This window comes from Lepidochelys kempii, chromosome 3 (genome assembly GCF_965140265.1).
Source record: "Lepidochelys kempii isolate rLepKem1 chromosome 3, rLepKem1.hap2, whole genome shotgun sequence".
Taxonomy (NCBI): Eukaryota; Metazoa; Chordata; order Testudines; family Cheloniidae; genus Lepidochelys; species Lepidochelys kempii.
The window spans coordinates 193,049,870-193,071,831 of record NC_133258.1 but is presented as its reverse complement, the minus strand read 5'-3'; the positions used below and the strand labels follow the sequence as shown (position 1 = coordinate 193,071,831).

Here is a 21,962-nt window from a genome sequence, read left to right as displayed (position 1 = left end):
GGGAGGGGGAAGTGGGAGGGGTCTGTAGTGAGGAGCGGGTCTGTAGTGAGGTGGTGGGCAGTGGGAGGGGTGCGTAGTGAGGGGATTGGTGTAATGAGGGGGCAGTGGGAGGGTTGTGTGGGGATGGGGAAGTGGGAGGAGTCTGTAGTGAGGGGCAGGTCTGTAATAAGGGAGGCAGTGGGAGGGGTCTGCAGTGAGGGGCGGGTCTGTAGTGAGGTGGTGGGCAGTGGGAGGGGTGCGTAGTGAGGGGATTGGTGTAATGAGGGGGCAGTGGGAGGGTTGTGTGGGGAGGGGGAAGTGGGAGGGGTCTGTAGTGAGGAGCGGGTCTGTAGGGAGGTGGTGGGCAGTGGGAGGGGTGCGTAGTGAGGGGATTGGTGTAATGAGGGGGCAGTGGGAGGGTTGTGTGGGGAGGGGAAGTGGGAGGAGTCTGTAGTGAGGGGCGGGTCTGTAATAAGGGAGGCAGTGGGAGGGGTCTGTAGTGAGAAGCGAGTCTGTAGTGAGGTGGTGGGCAGTGGGAGGGGTGCGTAGTGAGGGGATTGGTGTAATGAGGGGGCAGTGGGAGGAGTCTGTAATGAGGGGACAGTGGGCGGGGTCTGTATTGTGAAGAGGCAACCGGCTCCATTAAGCGCTGCTTCGCTTGCTGTTATAGTTCCCTGCCGCGTCCGCCCGCCTCTGCGCTCGCGACCAATCACACTCTCAGCCGAGCTGGTTGTGACCAATCCGGACCGGAGTGAGCTCGAGGCGCTAGGGAAGATGGCGGCGGCGTGAGCGGCCGGTTGGGGGCCGCCATGCTGAGCCGCCGGGCTGCGCGCCATGGCTAGCAGACGGCGGAAGGCTGGTGACAAGCTCCGCCTCAGGTCCCCGGCCTCGGAGACGCGGAGCGGCGGCGGCGGGAGGTGCAGGAGGCGGAGGGCGGCGGCTACCGGGGAAAGCGGCCCGGAAGATGGAGGGGCGGCGGCGGCTGTCGCTGCCGATCCCAGTAACAAGAACAAGGCGGAGGGTGAGGCCCGAGGAGCTAGGCCGGGCCGCCCCGCCCCGCATGGGGTGACAGCTTCCCGCCCCCGGGTGCGGGAGTACGGCGCAGCACTCTGCAGAGACGGGCTCACCCAGTTTGTTACCCCAGAACCCTGTGGGAACGGATCCCCAACGGCAGCCCAGGAGGGGCGCCCCAGCCGTATTCCCACAAGCGATAACCACTCCCTGAAGCTCCGGGGGCACATAGGGGGACCTCCTCACCCTTCCATTTCGTTCTCTCCTTCCGCAACCATAACTGCTCTCAGCTGTGCAAAGGCCCTACCGAGAGCAGGCCCCTAATGCGCTAGGTGCTGTACGTTTAATGCAAGTCAGTAACTGCTAAGCTTGTTGTTTTCACGCTGCAACGGTTTGGGTGTGTGTATAAGGCATCAGACAGGTTGGCTGGCCCAAGGAGAGGGGGTGTCTCTTATTTCAAATTGCATCAGTGTGGTTCTCCTTATAAGATTCTGATGCTCTGAAAGAGCTTATTGGTTAATGGGGAAACTGGCCCAGTTAGCCTTGTGCTTCAGTGAATTGCAGCTGTCTGGGAAATAACCAGGATTTGTTGTAAACAAAAAATTTAAAAACTGGTGTTGGTGTTAGCACCATTTTTGCTTGATGATTGAATTGTCTTTTAAATTTACAGGCTAGACCTAAGCTTGTAATTTGCAGCACTGCCTAAACTGGGTAACTGAAGTTCAGTCACACAACACCCATACCCTCTGGTTATGTGAGACCCTTTTTCCAAAGATTTCATCTGTCTCCTGAATCTTTCTCTCAACTCCGGGAAAGAATGGATTCTATCATAATGCACATATGAATACTTAAGCAGCATCTCCCTGTAGTCATGGAGCAGATCGTGCCATCAACTTCTAAGCAGAACATTCCCATCTGTACAAACAGGGAATCCAGTATAAAAAAACCTCATGGTGTGATCTGACTGCTGGTGACTTATTTTCGTCAGTGCATTGTGTCATGCAGCTATAGAATTTTCTGCTAAAGTTCCATTTATTTTTTCTCTTTTCTAAGTCAAGGTGCTTTCCACTTTTCAATTTCAATGTTGTTTAATGGTACTAAGCAAGAAAACATTTAAATAACTTCGGTCATGGTCCTGTAATTTATTCCATGCTCTCACAGAGCCCCATTACCTTCAGGAGAACTTCATTCAATTGCAGAACTCATATGGAATAATTTGTAGGATTGGAGCCTAATATTTTTTAAATGGAGGGCAGTAGTGGAACGTGAGACACTTGTTTGTGCCTCGACACCTCTCCCAGTCCTGCTCCTTGCACACATTCAGTTCCTTCCAGTTTTGTCAACACTGACCCAGATCAACCAGAAAGGAATGTTTCCTGCAGAGAAAGGCAATCCTTTCTCTATGCTAATACCTCTGGATTTGAAACTTGAATGTATGATTAAGGATTTGCTCATTTTTAAGAGGTCACAAATGTTGAAAATAGACTGAATTCTAACTATAAAACATCTTTCCAAAATCAAATATATTTAAAGTTAGTAGCGTTGTCTTTTAAAATTCCTTTATCTGTAGGCTGCATCCACACTACCAAGTTCATTTCAAAAAGGCAGGTGCAGCAAATTGCGCTTCATGTACTCTGTTCTGTTTGTTTCACTGGAGTCGTAGCTAATCATGGCCAACTGTCTTTACACACCCATGACCTGTTTTTATCCATTATATGTGAAAATGCATAGTGATTGGGGATTATAAGCTTCCCTACAGGACAAGACAAAAAAGGGCACTCTAGAATTACCTTAATGTTACAAATATAGGGTCAGATTTTGGGGTTTGGTTGAACTGTACACAGTGTTTGGGGGCAGTGGGGTGGAAAACATTTTCCCAGTCCTGGAACGGCCGTGCACAGCCAGTCTCCAGGGGTAAGTTAGAACAGCCCTCTGTTGGCTGTTCTAACTTACGCTGACAGCTAATGGATTTGAGGGGTTAAAATTGTAGCCAGAGATCACTACAGTGTAAGGTCACAAAACTCCTATCCCAGTGGAGGGAAAGAAAAAGAGGGAGGAGCCTCTTTTCTACCAAAAGATCTCCTCTCAAGTTGGTAAGATGACTTTTATGATCAGATCCCACTGGTGGGGCAATGCACTATATTGACCTATTCGATAATTTTCATTCTTACTGCTAGGTGCTGAATATCTTGCTTTCTGTGTCCTGCAGTGCATTCTGAAAATGGATTTACTGTTCTGTCTGCAGTAATGTAGCTGACAAGTCATATTCTGAACTTAATATGTAATAATGAAAAATGTAGTTTGTCTAAATTGAAAAATTGTTAGGGAGTGATTGTATATAGTTTCTTTCATCTTGCAGGTTATAAAATGTGTGCACTTGGTCCATGGGGTCTGTTTTGTGTATTTTGAGTTAAATTCAATCATAATTTTTTTACTAGTGCTAATTTCTTATATGGGAAATCTTACTTTATGTTCGCACAGAATCATGTTTATATAAGACTCCGAAGAGATCATTAAATAGCAGATCAAGGTTACCTACCTTCAGTTCTCCAGCCAATGATACTGATATACAACAAGAAATTTTTTGGGATCCTCATTCGCCAATTACACACAAACTAGGTAACTATTACCAAAGAGTTCTTATTTCTAGTGTGCTTTTTAGAAAGTAAATGACCATTTGAAATGTACAGTTGGATGGAGTAGACTGTAGATGTTTGAACTTTTTTTTTTTTTTTTACTACAGAAACTCTTCATCAGTAAAATCCATTTTTAATGCCGTTTCTTAGTATGGCTGGCTGGCTTTTTATTGACATCATAGTAAATACTGTGATACCACACTTAATATAATTTTGAATTTAGCAGCTGTATGTGAAATGTTTCTACCTGGGAAACTTGGGTTTGTCATGTTTGACAGTTTATACAAAGGTTTTTCTTTTATAGGTAATGAAAGAAAGAAACAGGCTACCAGTAGATGTACAGTTGACATTTCAGATATTGTTAATCGTATTGCTCCACAGGTAATTATAATTTCCTCGAGCAACACTTAGTACTTTATGCAAAAATCAAAGGTTAAAAATGGTGCTGTAGTTGCCTGTGCCTGCAAACCAGGGGAAAAGGCAGTTGGTTAGTCTCCATAATCTCTTTCTCATAGTAAAAGACTGAGATTCTTAGTTTTTCTAATATTTGCATTAGCATATTTGTCATGTTGAATTTAAAATCACAAGCATAACATTTGACTATTTTGATTCTTTTTGTCAGATCTTTGACTTCATACGTTCATTTTTGGGGTTAAAAAATTACCCATATGACATTCAGTGCAGAAATTTGAACAGGCACTAGCCCCAATTTTTAGAAGACGTTAGCTTCAAAAGGGGTGATAGTGATCCATTTCTTGTAGAAAATGCAGTGGCATGTTCTATTTCAACCACTTTTAGTTTCAAATGTATAATTTTAGGCATATTATATTTACTAGGTGGTTCCTCTCCATTTACCGTGCTAACACCATGCAAGTTACCATAGCTTTCAGTTTTTTGTGCCCTCCTTTTTGTTAAATCATAGTGTTCTCTGCTTATGGTGAGTTCTAGCTTTCCAAACACACATCCATGCCATACCTGTAAAATAACCTAGTTCTCCAAATGATTTAATGTGTTCCTGGATTTAGAGACTGATCCTGCTCCCAGGTTGAGTTCTGAAATTACTTGGAAGAGTTACTTTTTGCCTTCCTTTCAGAAGTTCAGTCTTTCCTCCTTATTTCTCTTGTGTAACTTGCTTTTATTCCTTCCCTCCTTTTACAACGTTCTCAGTTTGTTTCCTTGCCTTGCCTCCCTCTGCCATCTCCATTTTTATTTTTCTGTTTCTGCTGCTTTCTTGTTTTCTTAGATGTACATTCTCCTTTGGACTACTTTGCCTGTTGAAGCCAATTATGTTGCTCAGAGGCCTGCCCTTGGGATAATTTTTCAGACTCTCCATGCAGCTCAGTTTGTTAAAATAATATTTCTACAATTAAAATTAAAAAGTTGGAGCAGCAAGAAAATGATACAACATGCAGTTCTCTGCTGGCCACAGACTCTCATAAAAGGCACCATCAAGTCTGAATTTCCTGTGAATGTAAAGTTACAAGAAGTACAGTACAGTAAAAGATAAATTTTATTATTCATATCTTAAACAAGCCTGAAATAAGAATTTTAATTTTGAGTGTCTTATAATTGGTGGTTGTAAGATAGCCAGCACATTGCACTCTTGGGGTTAAATCCTCAGCTGGTGTAAATTCACATAAGTCTATTAAGACAGTGTATAACAGGTGAGGATGTGGCCCTTTACATTTAATCTTGTAAATTGGCTAGAAGGAGTAGCTCACATAATAGATAAAAGACAGTTAGTGGCAAGCAGGAGCTTGCAGAATTTGAGATTAAAAAAAGAATATCAAAATTGAAGTCAATTTAAATTTGTATGTCAGATTTGTTTTAATTTTTGCCATTTCCCTTTGAACATTTTTATAAATTATATCCTTTTGTGTATTCCCAACATCTTTCTAAAGGTACATAATGTTACGTTATTTGTGTAAATCAGATTAAATGAAAGGATGGTCCAGGCTCTAATATATGTATACACATTCTCCCTCATTTCCAGTTTCTGAATACCTTTTGGCTTTGATTTCTTAGTTACATTTCTAAAAAGCAATATTCTTAGATAAAGCGTTCGTATTCTGCTAAACATGAATGGGCTTTCAAGAATACTTTGTTTTTTTATACTTTTGTTTATATCTAATGTATGGAATTTTAATACAGTTTTTAGTATTTTAGTACAGTTACTGATGTAAACTGACTATAAATAGTAACAGTTGAGTGACTGTTAATCTTGTCAACTTTTTATATTGGTGTTTAAACTGGAAATCCAAAATCCTGGAAAATATAGTAACTTTTAACAATTTAAAATACCTTATTCATTTTGTGTTGCCATTCCAGTCTTATTCCTTTTTGTTTCTTTCAACAACAAAAAATAATCTAACCATGGAAAGAAGACAATTAATCTTATTTTGCCCCTAAAATATGAATGATCTTGAAATAAAGACTAGCAAAGTGCAGGAACCATACAAGATTAAGATGAGGAAAGACTGCGCAATAGCATTGATATAATTAAATTGCTTGATTATTCTAGTAGATGAAGTTAGTAATGTCTGTTTATAATCCTAGTCAGTTTTCATGGTTGATGCCAGTGCACCTGTGTAATTGTCATCCAGAGCCTGGAATTTGACAAAGTAAACAAGATGCTATTCTAGCAGCTGGGCCATCTTTTACTGAAGCATAAGATCCATAAGAAAATCTGTCTTTCTGACACAATTGGGTAATCTTCAGCAGGCAAAAATATGCCTACTATTTGACACCGTTTAAAATGTTTTCTGTATTTTGAAGCAAGAGCATAATATTTGAAAAAAAAAATCTTCGTGTGGGATTTGAAAGTCATTATCAAAGAAACAATTAACTGTGCCTCCCCTTTTGTGGTATAAGTTATTGCTCTCTCTTGCACCATTTATGGCCCTGCCTTGGACTGCAGCTTCTTATTCACACTTTTTGACAGTGTGTGGATTACCTTTTGCTGGTACCATCATTTTTCCCTAAAATAAAAGCTCTTTTCCATTACTGGCCAGTAAAACTCGAGCCACTTCCTCTGGCTTATATACAGTAATTCTGCATCTTCATTCTTTTTTATTGTTGTTTATAAGTGTCCGTGGATCACATTCACAGATCTGTATACCTAAGAACTTTGAGAGAGTTCAGATGCAGATCTGAACTTTAGAGCTCTGGACCAATTTTTATTTAAGTTCTAAATTCTATTTATTTCTACTAATTTATCTGAAAATATCTTGTGGTGGTGTAATGGAAGAATGCAGAACTTGCTCCTGTTCAAGAGACATCCTCAATATGATTTTCTGAATTTCTGTAATTTGTCAGCACTGTTTTAATAGGTAAACAAAGAGAGCACATCTTAGGTAACTGTCTTAGTAGATTAAAATAAAGTTTGCTAAGTGAAGTTGTAGAATATTTTATTGTAATCATTCGCTTTGGTACTTTGCCTGTTTAATATAGTAATATCCTAAACTAGGTCTAGACACAAAGTTGCACCACTTTATTTAAAGTTGTGGTTTTTAAACTGGTGTAGTTAAATTAGTTCAACTTTGTCTTTGAAGTCTTACATTGGCTTAAACCTGGTTTATGTTGATTTAGCTTGTGCCTTTAACTTATAGCCAGGTTTGTACCAGTTTAATCTGTTTTAAAACTTTAAATTAAAATTTAAATTAAACCAGTGCAACTTGTGTGTATAGGGAAATCTTTAATTTAAATCAAATTGCTAAGTAGTGCCAATTTAATCTTAATTGTTCAGGATGAAAAACGAGGCTGTTCTGAGGGATCTCTTCTAGGGATGTGGATTGGTGAGGATGCTATTCCCTGTACACCTGGAGTAGTAAAAGTGAGAACGAGGACAAAATTAAATGGTACACGGTAAGTTCAAATTCACTTTAGCTTATACACCAAAGAAGTTGTGCTTTCGTGTAAGGGAAGCAGCATTTCATTGAATCCATGAATTTATGGGATTCATGAATACAGTCTGTACATTATCAGAGTCAATACATGGTAATACTTTTATCCTTTACTTTGTAATCTTTTAAAATGGCATGGTCATTGGTTGCAGTAAAGGGATATACCTTGACAGTTAAATTAATTATATATGTTTTGTTTAGAGATTTTTAATCATATCCTATCTAGATACATTTGTTAAACTAGAGAGTAAGCTGGTTACACTTTGCAAAGTATTCTTCAGTATTTGACTTTTTTTCTGTTTTTCCATTTAGAGATCATAAAATAAAAAATACTGAAGAGGAACTGATGAAGTTGGCTAAGCAATTTGATAGAAACCAGGTAGAGCTAGATATAATCCAGGAGCAAGATGGTCAGTGCAATGGTTTTATTAAGACTACTTCAGAGGCAGAGACTTTAAATAATTATAAAGATGATGCACAGATGAAAAATCTGCAGTCAGTCCTTGATGAAGATTCTGAAACACCTACTGTTCTGTCCTTGAAGCCAGTTAGAGAGAGCACTGGCATCCCTGCTCTAGAATGTCAAACTAGCAGCCAGAAGTCTTTAGACCTTGAGGCCGAAGTGGCCCTTAATGCCCTTTTTGATTGCTCTACCCAGAAATGTAGTGGACAGTTGAGCCAAGACCTATCAGCTATTTCCCTAAACAATAGTTTCCATGAAAGCAAAAGCCCCTTGGGGGAGGAGAAGCACACTTTTAAGGAAAGTACAGTAATCAAGCAGCACATTGCAAAAGAGATGTGCCAGAAGCAAGGTTCAACATGTGCATTAGAAAGTGTGAACCAGATTGCAGCTCCAGAAGCTAAGAATATTCCTTTGCTGCCAAAACAAAGTTTAACATCCTCTAAGATAGAATCATTGATCTCTAGTAAGCCTGCTGAAGTAGCTCATGATGACTTTGATGATTGGGATATTGATTTATTGGCAGATGATTCCTTTGTAATGCAGATTACCCAGACACCTAAACTGATTAGTACTCCTGAAAAAGCTTTATCAGCTCGTAAAAAGCCAAGTACACATGCTTTCAATGGCCTTAGTAAAACTAAGGAAAGAACAAATACTTCTAATTCTGTAATTGGTGTTAGTTTTTCATCCAAATCCAACAGTATTCAATATGCACCTCTGAAACAAAATAGTGAAACAATACAAGATGCTGCAAAATCTCTTTCTTTCCAGAAACCAAATAATGAGATGGAAAATTCAAAGATACAGACTGGGTTTTTACATGTGGAGCATGATGTTAAAGCTTATAAGAAAAATTCCACTTGGAAAAGTGCCCAAAACAAAGTTTCTGACTATACTTCTCTTATTTCAGTGCAATCTGACCTTAAGAATGGAATGGAACGAATTCAGCCTAAATGTGGTCCCACCAGTTTTCCTGTAAAAGGATCCTCTTCCATCTTGATACACTGTAATCCTCATAGAACACAGGCTGGAAAACATGGAAATAACAAATACAATATTTTCCCTCAGTCATCCATTTCTACTAATGCGAAGCCTAATGATCTAGTGAAGATGGTGACCTGTACTGGCGTGGCTGACCTAAAACAATCTGAAATGCCTAAGAAATGTCCTGTGTCATTTGATGATTGGAATGATCCTAAGTTTCCTGATGAAGTTTTAGATATGTTTTGTGAATCTGATAGTCTTTGGGACACAAACTGCGAAGATGATGATTTGTTGTATCAGGTGTGTGATGATGTAGAAAAACAAACTCAGAACCAAGACATTAGACATGGAAACAAAAAAGCAATAATTATAAAAGGAGCCAGTATTACTTCCAAATCTGATGCTGATAACAGCTTCACAGCATCTAAGAAAGGACTGCCTAATCACCCATTGGCACAAAAAATCAGTGCCAACCAGGACACCAGCTCGATGGGTACTCCTTGTACAAATTCCTCAAGGGTTACAGACAGATTGACTACATTTGGAAATGTAGTGAACTGTACAAATTCTGCAAATCCTATAGCTGTAATGGCAAATGTTCCTATACAACACAGGTATACCCATTCCCAAAACTATAATAAAACTGCTTCTGCAAATACTACAACCAGTGTTCCAGGAAAATGGTATCGGTCTAATTCTGTGCCTGCAGGAAGCCTCAGTTCTGAAATTGATCCAGTTAACATAACAAATAGGTGTGCTAATGCTTTTAATGGGGGCTGCAACCAAGATCTTTCACACAACACAGGAAAGATACAAAATAACAGTTGTATGAACAAAATGTCAGTTGTGCCTTCAAAGTTTACATTTAAAAAGATTAACAATTCCCATGTTGCTGTTCATGTGGATCCTAAAAGTATATGTGTAGGAGGCACTTCTGGAATCAAAGTTACTCAGCAGGGTTTAGAAGAAAGCAAGAATCAACTGAATATCCCTTTGGATGGGAAGATTAAAATGAATCAAAAGCCACCTTTTAAGAGGCACCTTTCAGAATCTCTGGCAGAGTCAACAACAGGTATGTTTCTTTTTTATTACTAACCTGGGGGGGCGGGAGGGGGGGTAAGGTGTTAAATCACATCAAAGCAAACTGAGTACTATAAGCTTTGTATGGTATTGAAATGTTCTTTATAAACTTAAGTATTTGGTCTTCTCAAACTAGGCATGATGAGACAATTTTAAAATAAACATTCTTACTTTTCCTTAAGTTAAGTATCCTCACACCTTCTTGTCAACTGTCTAAATGGGCCATCTTGATTATCACTACAAAAGTTTTTTTTTCCTCCTGCTGATAATAGCTCATCTTAACTAATTAGCCTCTCACAGTTTGTATATATGTATGATGTGTATATCTTGCTATGTGTTCCATTCTATGCATCTGATGAAGTGGGCTGTAGCCCACGAAAGCTTATGCTCTAATAAATTTGTTCGTTTCTAAGGTGCCACAAGTACTCCTATTCTTACTTTATCTTACTCTTTTTCAAAAATGAAAATCTGTTTTGGAAAACCTCCCTTTCCTTCCTATATTTGAAGGAATACGCCCTCCACCCCCACTTTTCACTCATTTGCCAAAATACTTGACCCTACCTATAAGTGCTCATAGGGTCCAGTGTGTCTTGATGACACTTCTGAACATACCATATTTCAGCATTGCCAGAACGTCTCACCCTTTGTCAGTCACTGTTCTCTGAAGCTTACGTTTGATTTTAAATGTGAACTGCAAATTAAATGTCAAAATGCCACTTACTTCAACCAAGATTTTTAAGAGAGACTTGATTTGGGATTGCTAAATTTTTGGGTGTCAAAGATTGGATACTTTAAAGGGTCCTGATTTTCAGGGGATGAATGTAAGTGTCTCAAGTTAGGCACCTGAAATTGGCACTCCAGACACTAGTCACTTGGGAAAACCTTGGCCTGCATCAGTATCTGCTCTTTGCACAAATGTGCCAGTGAAGTAGGGTATTCACCATGTAATCTAAAAACTTACATTTTCCTATCTGTTCCCAAGTCTGTCAGTTGGTTTCTACTGGTTGCTGATGGGGGAATGGGCTAACTGATTGGCTCTTGTATCATTGTCCCCAAGCCTATTTAAGCATACCCAGCTCTTTCCAAAGCTTCTTGCTGCAAGCACTGATCAGTTACTAGGGAAACATGCTTGGGCATGGAACCAGCCAACAGTCAGTTCAGGATTTTAGTTCACTGCATGGCTTTGTGAAGTTTCTTTTCAATATGAAATGTTGGTGAAGCTGAACTACTGATGTTTTGTTTGTAGTTCACCTTTAAAACATACCGTGTCAGTGCAGAAGTTCAGAAATCACAGCTACAAAAATACCGAACTCTCTCACATAGTAACAAACATCATCTGCATTTGGAGGTATCTGTACTTTGCCAAACCACTGACTCATTCAAGTAGCGTTATGGATTATTTTGTTTTGTGTCATATCTTCCAGTCCTTTTCTTTTTTTCATACCTGGGACAGCGGGTAAGTGGGAAGTAGCAATCTGGGAAATTATTACAAAACATAAAAAACCACACCACCCAAAAACTATTAGAATATGTTCTAGAAGAAAATTCAGCTCCTTGATGTCATTGGTTGACAGCACTGGTCTCCAAAACAGTGACCGGTGAATGCTTCAATTACGTTAGCACTTAGCAACAAGGAAATCTTGTCTCCTTATACCAGGGAATTGGTGTGAATTACTATATCTGCTTGCTGCAACACTTTCTGATTTACCTTTTTGGAGAGTTAACCTCAAGGAATAAATAGCTTTCCTTGATAGTAATGTTTGGACTTATTGACAGAATACATTGGTCATTAAATATAGGAAATATCTTGTACTCTATAGCATTGCTTTCAGTTCTTTTTGGGTGGTAATTCTGTATTTTAATCTAAATTTCCCATCCTCACTGAAGGGATAACAATCCATCTCATTGCTGAGACGTTAACCACAAATACGTATAGAGTTTGGCAAGTAATCTCTCTTGAAACCTGTACTTATATTTTTACCCACATATGTAGTTGCCTTAACTGACTTTATGCCCTTCATCTTATTTCTCTAAGGTGAAAGGCCACATATTCTAAGCTATGTTAATAGGAAAATAGCATCATAGGTGAAATCCTGGTCATACTGACTTTAGTGGGAGTTTTTCATTTGATTTCAGTGGGGCCAGAATTTTAGTGCATGCTAATTTACTGCTCTATAGGAAAACACATAAAATGTTATGCTTAGCTATCATGTCCCTGTCTCCTGTTTTTTGTTGGTTTTGACCTTATTTCTATCCCGCTGGTCCTATCTGTTTTGACGCCTGTGCTATACCTGACCCCTGTGTCTGTACAATCTGATACCAGTATCTCTACCTAACCCACTTGGATTTAGAACCCTTTTCACTCCAATAGCCTTCACTTTCTTAACCCATTGTAGTCTATTTTTTGATTTCTGATGTCATAAAGTTCACTTGAAGGGCAGCAGTAAAATTTCCTTTAAGCAAATGTCTGCTTCCCTGTACATTGGGTAGTAAGTAGCCTTCAGCAGCAATACAAAGGTAATGTATGTTTCCGCTTCCTGCCTTAAGGATGGACTTTATTTTATAGGCCATTTTTTAACTTGGGTTCCTCATTTGTCAGTACAGTGTGTTGCTGCCATTTATCTTCAGACACTGAAGACAGACAACTAAAAATACATACTGAACAAGTTTGAAGGCCCCTAATGCATATTTTATATTTGCAGCATTTGTGATAGAACAGAAAAACAGAAAATGTTCTCAAGAAGAAATTGAAAGGAAAAAACAAGAAGCTCTTGCTCGAAGAAAATCCAGAATGCAAACATTTGTCAAAGATACTTGAATTTGGCCTGGATTTTTTTGCCTTTTAATTAGTTGGGTAGGGAAATTTGTAATGATTGTAATAAAGACTGAACCATTTTTAAAATTCTGCCTGTGATGCTCATCTTGATCTTGTTTACTTGACTTCTGTGTGAGAAATTGATGCTGGACTATATGTTAAATTCATTAAAAAAAATAGTTTACAGTTGTAAACAGTTTCCTCCAAGTGTCTTAATAGCCATTACAATGAAGTTCAATATTGTGTACACACTGGTACTCTCACATGTTGCAGCTGTGTGGTTTAAAATTCACGTGAATAGTATTTAAAGTGCTCAAAGGAATACAGCATAAAGTTCATTCACATTTCTGTTGTTTTTCTTTGTTTCTCAGTTACCAGCAAGATTTTTTTTTAATCTATGAAGTGAGTAGGCTCAAACATTAGTGTGTGCATTTATTATATCTTTGTGGTTCTCAAACTGGTTTTGGTAAACTTGAAACTAACTCACGGAGATGAGAGCCTAAAAATTCAGCTGTCAAAAGATGAAGTTAGTGCTCACTGATTAGAACAAGTCCAGCCCTCAGAAAATTAGTGGAAATACACACAATCTGGAGAGTCTGTCAGTCTGCTTCTTTTAAGTGATGGACTAGTATACATGTGGTAAAGAAGGAACCTAGCATAGCAGCTAGCTAATCTGTAAGATCAAGACATTGTATTGAAAAAAACACACTTTTTTTTGTTTCTTCCCTTAAGAGTTAGAGATATTGTTTTCCTGGTTACCATTTTGAAGGGGTTCCTGGTTATGCCACCCATCTTCCAAAAACAAGAATTAAGTGGTTAATTAAAATGCAGCTAATGCTACTTTACTGACCCATCAAACTGTGTAGGGAAAATAGAATCTATTAGGCCAGATCCTCAAATGGTGTAAATCAGAATAGCTACATTGACTTAAATGGAATTACAGGTTTTTTGGGTTTTTTTTTGAGTTAATGATCTGGCCTGTTGACTCTTGTATAGGTATGACTTCATTTGGTTAAATGTGATTGGAATGAACTACACAATGCAGAAGATTGTAGTACAACTGCTTTAATCAGTTCAGTGTTAAACTGCCTGAAACTTCCTAACTATGTTCTCAGTTTGAAATAGATTTTTTGGTGTAACCCTTGGCCAGTAAAGCACTTAAACATGGTGGATCAAATGCTATCCTCTTCCTTATTTGACCTGATGAACTGGAGTTTTGAAGCTCTGTTTCAAGTGATACATGGTGAATGAGTTCAAATTGTAAAATTACATTTGGTTAAGCTGGTAGGCATGTCACAACAGAAAGCTGCTTTCAGTTTAAAATGTTTTGATATCACTTTTGACATTATGAAAAATTATTTGATCTGGTTTTGTAAATAAATAATTTGAGTGCAGCCAAAGGGTCAAAAAGTCTTCATCTGCTGTAGACTGTGCTTTTGGTTTGTAAAACTTACAAATGTAAATATTGTATATTTGTAAACCATTATTAAACTTGCAATTTTTACATCTCAGTATTCTATTTTGTTCTGTGATTGGGAAATTGTCAGGCTAAAAGTAAATTTTAGTGAAGAATGTTCCAAAGCATGGAAAAGAAGGAAGGCTGGTCTTGTGGTTAGAACACTGGACTGGGAGTCAAGAAATCTGAGTTTAATACCTGATTTTTTGTCATGAATTTCATCTGTCACTTTGGGCAAGTCACTTAATCTTTCTGTGCCTCAGTTCCCTATCTATAACATTGGCATAATATCTCCTTTGTCTGGTCTATTTAGACTATAAGCTGTCTGGGGTAAGAACTGACGTCTACTATGTAGATACAATGGCACCCTGATCTCATTTGTGTTCTGTAGGTGCTGCTGTAAGACTAGTAATAATGGTGGTTGCTTGTACTAGTAAAGGGACTTCTTTCAGCTGGAAAGCAGTTACCAGGCTAGCATGATCATGGTGCTGTTTATACCAATCTTCTTAAATGTTAACTTAAAAGATAATATAAAAAGCAGTAGCACATTTCCAAATTTGAAGATTTAGCATTGATGAGGACTACTGTACCTACATTCAACTGGCAGCTGTGTGCAAACAAGAAGATTGGAGAGGCATCTAACAGATTTTAGTGTTCACTCTGCCACTTAAAAGGAACCCCATGTGGTAGTTACAGCAGAAATCATGTTTATTCTACAACATGGTTTGAATTGTATATCTGATGGGACTTCCTGTCTCCATTTTGCTCTGGAAAAATGTAAAATATCTCAGGACAACATCTCTCATCAGAGTACTTTCTTGGCCAATACTGCATCTAGTAAGTAATTTTGTTGGTTGCTTTATGGAAAAAACCTTTATAATCAGCCTTAAGACTATAGGAAAAGCAAAATAATATTTAGGTGTATTGATATAGGCATACCAGAAGCAAAATAAGTACTTTTTGCTGTTGGAAAAGGTACAAGTTAGGCTTCATTGGGAACAGTGTTTGATTCGGGGGGTGTCTCTCCTGAAAGCTGTTTCTCTGGAAAAGATGCAGTGTAAAGGAAACCTGGATAATTTCTGACTTTAAAAATATTATGATAGTGATCTTATATTTATCTGAGAAGAGGGAGTGGAAGGAAGGGAGTCTTTCATGTTGGTAAGTGCTACACAAGTCAGGATCCACAGTTCAGAAAATTAGGGACTAAATTATACCCACCTGTGGAATACTTAAAGGAATCTTCTATTCCCTGATACAGAGGGACTAACTTTAATCAAGTTGTACTGGAGATAAACTTGGCCCATTATGTTTCATATACCTCTGACCCCATTATGGTCATCTGGACATCTTCCTCTAAAGTCTTAGATATTAGCTGCTGCTGGAAACCATACCACACTAGGTAGAACACTAGTATATGCCAGTATGACAATTCCTACGTTTTTACATGCCTGTCTGTCAGTTATTCATGTTTCATGTCCAAATATTTGTGTATCCGTTAAATACTTTTAATTAAAATATACTTGAACATACTGTTTCTTAGTAATCCCTGGGAGCCTTGCTGACATATCACTGCCATTTTGAATTGGTATGCTGTTTAAAAAGATTATCCTTGCTTTGCAGTGGCTGGTGATCCAAACATTGCCCCCTTTCTCCTATCCAACTGCTTATAAGAAGTTATCAGGAAGCAGAGAATTCGCAAACTCCACAGGAGAAAAAAGGAGTAGCTGTAACAATGCCTTTGTGGGTCACAACTGAGAATACCAAATTCACGACAAACTGCTGAGAAGCAGGGAAGCTCTATCCCAAACCTGGAGGTTATTCTCCCATTAGATACACCAAACCAGCAACAAAAGTAAACTTCTGTTTTACCACACTGGCTAATGAGTCATAAAAGCAGTTTCCTTAGATATTCCAGTCCCTATATCACCACCAAAAACGCTGGATTTAAAGATGAGGGGTTCTTTACAACCAGCCTCATCAAACAAAAGGTTCTTCTGATCCCAAAGCCATACACCCAGGTCAATATATAACTCAAATCTTACCCAAAAATCACACTGTTGCCAATCCTTTAGTATCTAAAATCTAGAGGTTTATTCTTTATAAGAAAGAAAGGTGAGAGTTAAAATTGGTTAAAGGAATCAAATCCAATAAATGCAAAGTTCTTGGTTCAGGCTTGTAACAGTGATGGAATAAACTGCTGGCTTGAAAAGTCTCTGGTTGCTTCCAAATCATTGGGAGGACCTCAGTCCCTTGGTTAGAATGCTCCCATTAGTATAAGTACATAGTCCAGAGATTTGAGCAGGAAAGAGGCAAAATGGGGGGGTGTTTCCAGGGCCTTTTATAGCTTCTGCTGTGTGGAGGAAAATTACAGGTAAAAGATGGGGGTTGGAATCACATGAGCAAGTCACATGTCCATGCACAATTTTGCTTAGTCAAGGCAGGAAATCATTACCTATGCCTCAGACAGTACATTTGTAGGATAGTGCATTCAGTGCATTATAATATAGCCCTAGATCGTTGTCTGTGGCAACTCAGCTACAGGGTGTATCATTGGGTGAGGGTAAAGCTACCATTGCACAATCTCAGAGCAACTGTGCACCACACCAGACCCCAGTGAAAGAGTAGCCAGAGAATTGCTGTAACCTGTTCAAGCTACCTGACGCCTCAGGGGTTGACACATTAGTTGGGACACAGGGGAAGGCCTGGCTGTGCTTTTGTTTTCCCAGCTCCATCCCCTCCACTAGCCATAGGATAGGGGTGTTTCCTAGAAGCCACAGTGCAGTCTTAAATCTAGCCTATTCTGAGCTGCATCACTCAATGATAAACTCTTGGTTGTATACCTCTGATATAATCTCCATGTGTCAATTTCTATCCTGCAAGCTTTTATTTAATAATGTTTGCAATAGACAATTCTTGATTAGTAAAGTAGCTACATCATTTAAATTAATTAATACACATGTACAGAAATTTGGTATTTCAATAGCTGATACTTCACTCTGCAGCCACAATTACTTCAGGGCAAAAAAGACCTATACAAAAAGTAACAATAATTTAAAATACATTCTAAATTAAATTATGACTGTCATGTTTCATTATAAATCAATTTATGACTTTGCTTAAGCCCTCATCTTCATTTCATTCTGAGCATAGTAATTTTTGACATGAACAGAGTAGTCAGCTTAAGTTTAATGTAAATATGCAGATAGATGTATATAGCATTCTCATACAGTGTATTTTTTTTATTCCATAGCCTAACTCATCTTGTTAAGAAAAAGGTCCATGAGCAGTTGAGGAATTCGGTTGGTACTATTCTACCTCTTTTACACCATGTTCTAATTCCTGCTAGTGAAGTATCTTAATCATGTTTAACTTAACACATTTGAGTAGTTTACTCATATTGTTTTTCAGTGTACTGATAGGGGCAGATTTTCAAAGTGCTTGCCACCCCACAGCTCTCAACTCTAGCCTGTAACATATAATTAATCTTGAGGCTGCAGTACAGGAATGGCAGTGTAATCTTATAGCGTGTGTACTATTTATTACAATTTGAGCTTTATACTCAAGGAATAATGTTAGATGAATTCTTTGATTATATCTTTTAAGTCTAAAAAGAGCTGTGATTTGTCTGGAAAGGATAGCTGGGAGCAACAGATAGTGACCTAAATAGCAAAATTCCAAAGATAAAATGGAAGAAAATGAACACAAATGCTTCATTGTTTGAGAGCTGAATTGTCTGTAACACACTCCAATGATTCCAGTGTTTGTGGAAGAGGCCAGTGCAGATATAATCTGTGCAGCTACAGATGACAGCCTGAGTAAGTGTCCATCAAAGATGGAGCTAGGAATGCATTGGCAATTGTGCTGTAAATCATCTTAACTAATATTTGTTCAAAGCTCTGGTTACTATGTATACTGGTATTTTTGCCAGAATAGTCAGAGAAACCCTGCCTCAGAAAACATTTAGCAATGTCTAATGTACTGTTTTTGTGGAACTAAACATACATTTCTTTGACTACTGTCTGCATGCAATCTCAGTATGGTAGCTGGCAAAACATTAAGGGCCTTTTACAGCAACTTTACAGCACTGGCTTAAATGGAGTGACTACTTACTCCATGTGAGTGAAGAATCAGGCCCATAAATTTAATTATTTTTAATTGTTTTGTTCTTTGACTCTGATTTCTGTTGGTGGTACTGCCATGGGGCTTTTCAGGTTAGCCTCCATAAAGGAAAATCTTGATTCAAATGTTAACTCTGGAAAATTTTGATCCATTAAGACCTGGACAATTAAATTTAGGATTATATTCAATCTGAAATGGAGTTTTAGGTTATCTCGATGTATGGAAAGTGGATGAATACAAATGAAACTTTAGACTCCAGTTCAGCATAGCACTTAAACACATGTTTTGTAAATGGAATTACTCCCATGTTTAAACTGAGCGTGTGCTTAAATACTTTGCTAAACCAAGGCCTTAGGGCTGGATTTTTTTTAAAGTGTTTAGGTGCCTAAAGATGCCAAGTGGGATTTTCAAAGATGCCTAGGCACCTAACTCCCTGTGAAATCAACGTGAGTTAGACAACTAGGCGCTTTTGAAAATCTTCCTCTGCATCTTTAGACACCTAAATACCTTTAAAAATCTGGTCCTTAATAACAAAACTAGGCACACTGCAAGAGAGAAATTATGTACACACAGACTGGAGTAACAGTTTGACTGACAATGTTTTCATGCCTCATCTATTTATGGACTTGTGCTTAAGTATAACAAAGTCCAGAAAAGTTCGTTTTATTTAATTGGTTTAATTGGTCTTCCTTGGTGTTGCTGCTGGATTCCTTGAATGTCTAAGGGTATGTCTACTCCTGAGCTGGTGGGGTAATTTCCATATTGGGTAGGGCAATGAGAGCTATCACAGTAAAAATAAAAGTGTAACCATGATATGTGACAGGATTCAGAGTAGCAGCCGTGTTAGTCTGTATTGACAGAAAGAAAAGGCGTACTAGTGGCACCTTAGAGACTAACCAATTTATTTGAGCATGAGCTTTCATGAGCTGCAGCTCACTTCATCGGATGCATTCAGTGGAAAATACAGTGAGGAGATTTATATACACAGAGAACATGAAACAATGGGTGTTACCATACACACTGTAAGGAGAGTGATCACTTAAGATGAGCTATTACCAGCAGGAGAGCGGGGGCGGGTGGAGCTTTTTGTAGTGATAATTCAAGGTGGGCCATTTCCAGCACTTGACAAGAACGTCTGAGGAACAGTGGGGGGTGGGAGGGATAAACATGGGGAAATAGTTTCACTTTGTGTAATAACCCGTCCACTCCCAGTCTCTATTCAAGCCTAAGTTAATTGTATCCAGTTTGCAAATTAATTCCAATTCAGCAGTCTCTCGTTGGAGTCTGTTTTTGAAGTCTTTTTGTTGTAAAATTGCGACCTTTAGGTCTATAATCGAGTGACCAGAGAGGTTGAAGTGTTCTCCGACTGGTTTATGAATGTTATAATTATTGACATCTGATTTGTGTCCATTTATTCTTTTACGTAGAGACTGTCCAGTTTGACCAATGTACATGGCAGAGGGGCATTGCTGGTACATGATGGCATATATCACATTGGTGGATGTGCAGGTGAACAAGCCTCTGATAGTGTGGCTGATGTGATTAGGCCCTGTGATGGTGTCCCCCACCCCCAACTGTTCCTCAGACGTTCCTGTTAACTGCTGGAAATGGCCCACCTTGATTATCACTACAAAAGGTTTTATTTCTCCCTCCCCACCCCCCGCTCTCTTGCTGGTAATAGCTCATCTTAAGTGATCACTCTCCTTACAGTGTGTATGATAACACCCATTTTTTCATTTTCTGTGTGTATATAAATCTCCTCACTGTATTTTCCACTGAATGCATCCGATGAAGTGAGCTGTAGCTCATGAAAGCTTATGCTCAAATAAATTGGTTAGTCTCTAAGGTGCCACTAATACTCCTTTTCTTTTCATAGAATCATAGAATATCAGGGTTGGAAGGGACCTCAGGAGGTCATCTAGTCCAACCCCCTGCTCAAAGCAGGACCAATCCCCAATTAAATCATTCCAGCCAGGGCTTTGTCAAGCCTGACCTTAAAAACTTCTAAGGAAGGAGATTCTACCACCTCCCTAGGTAACGCATTCCAGTGTTTCACCACCCTCCTAGTGAAAAAGTTTTTCCTAATATCCAACCTAAACCTCCCGCACTGCAACTTGAGACCATTACTCCTTGTCCTGTCCTTTTCTACCACTGAGAATAGTCTAGAACCATCCTCTCTGGAACCACCTCTCAGGTAGTTGAAAGCAGCTATCAAATCCCCCCTCATTCTTCTCTTCTGCAGACTAAACAATCCCAGTTCCCTCAGCCTCTCCTCACAAGTCATGTGTTTCAGACCCCTAATCATTTTTGTTGCCCTTCGCTGGACTCTCTCCAATTTATCCACATCCTTCTTGTAGTGTGGGGCCCAAAACTGGACACAGTACTCCAGATGAGGCCTCACCAATGTCGAATAGAGGGGAACGATCACGTCTCTCGATCTGCTCGCTATGCCCCTACTTATACATCCCAAAATGCCATTGGCCTTCTTGGCAACAAGGGCACACTGTTGACTCATATCCAGCTTCTCGTCCACTGTCACCCCTAGGTCCTTTTCCACAGAACTGCTGCCTAGCCATTCAGTCCCTAGTCTGTACCTGTGCATTGGGTTCTTCCGTCCTAAGTGCAGGATCCTGCACTTATCCTTATTGAACCTCATCAGATTTCTTTTGGCCCAATCCTCCAATTTGTCTAGGTCCCTCTGTATCCTATCCCTGCCCTCCAGCGTATCTACCACTCCTCCCAGTTTAGTATCATCTGCAAATTTGCTGAGAGTGCAATCCACACCATCCTCCAGATCATTTATGAAGATATTAATTTTCATGATATGTGAGCCGCAGGTCAGGCTAACTACCGTGAGTACATAGCTAGGGTTTCAGATGGGATTATACTGGGGATGGCATAGCCACTGTGGCTACACTTCTATTTTTAGCACACTAGCTCGATCAGATGAAAATAAGATGAAAATTACGCCTCCAGCTCTAGTGTAGACATGCCCTAAGAGGGACTAAGTGCCATAAAGAAGGATCAGGGCATTGAATATTTCACAGAGATGATCTTTATCCAAAACTATTACGTAGTCAGTGAAGTTAAGTAAACATTAACCAAAACCAAAAAAAACCCCGTACCCCCGAGTTTTATAAACTGACTAAAAATTCTTTTACCTCTTTATTCCTCAACTTTCACTATCTTGACTTTTGTGATTTCACCATTTTACTAGTAATTCAGTCCTCATACAGTCTGCCAGATCAGGTAAGACCTGACTTTCATATGTAAAAGACCAGCCAATTTTTTTTTAAATACCCATCTTTAAAACCAACATAAGGAAACAAAAAAAGACACAAGTCTCTGTCCTGCCTCCCCTTCCCACCCCCCAGCACCCCTGCTCAATTGCTTGTGATCTGAAACAGGTTTTTTTTTTTTTTTTTATAAACTAATTTTCTCTAGGCTAACAAAAGCTGAAATGGAATTTTTATAGAAGATACTGCAATCCAAATAACATGTAAACTTTCCAAAACTC

General features: G+C 39.1%; 1 protein-coding gene across 2 annotated transcripts; it reads left to right on the top strand.

Annotated features, from left to right (window-relative positions):
- Positions 1-654: 654 nt before the first annotated feature.
- On the top strand, positions 655-14,381 carry ETAA1 (ETAA1 activator of ATR kinase). Of its 2 annotated transcripts, XM_073339463.1 has the most exons (7): positions 655-1,000; positions 3,472-3,609; positions 3,931-4,007; positions 4,870-5,112; positions 7,372-7,490; positions 7,841-10,047; positions 12,758-14,381. In XM_073339463.1, exons 1-7 carry the CDS (start codon positions 814-816, stop codon positions 12,871-12,873), a joined length of 3,087 nt encoding a protein of 1,028 aa, XP_073195564.1. In that variant the 5' UTR covers positions 655-813; the 3' UTR covers positions 12,874-14,381. The 2 variants fall into 2 exon arrangements, with proteins under 2 accessions (XP_073195564.1, XP_073195565.1); XM_073339464.1 differs by lacking the exon at positions 4,870-5,112 and having other exon boundaries at positions 660-1,000.
- The last annotated feature ends 7,581 nt before the right edge of the window (positions 14,382-21,962 follow it).

What these genes read in the sequence shown, in the direction of transcription:
- ETAA1 (XM_073339463.1), top strand. Translation starts at nt 814, where the DNA reads ATGGCTAGCAGACGGCGGAAGGCTGGTGACAAGCTCCGCCTCAGGTCC. An exon ending in GCCAATTACACACAAACTAG is followed by an intron (nt 3,610 to 3,930) that starts GTAACTATTACC and finishes TTTCTTTTATAG; the next exon opens with GTAATGAAAGAAAGAAACAG. An exon ending in TGAATGTAAAGTTACAAGAA is followed by an intron (nt 5,113 to 7,371) that starts GTACAGTACAGT and finishes TTAATTGTTCAG; the next exon opens with GATGAAAAACGAGGCTGTTC.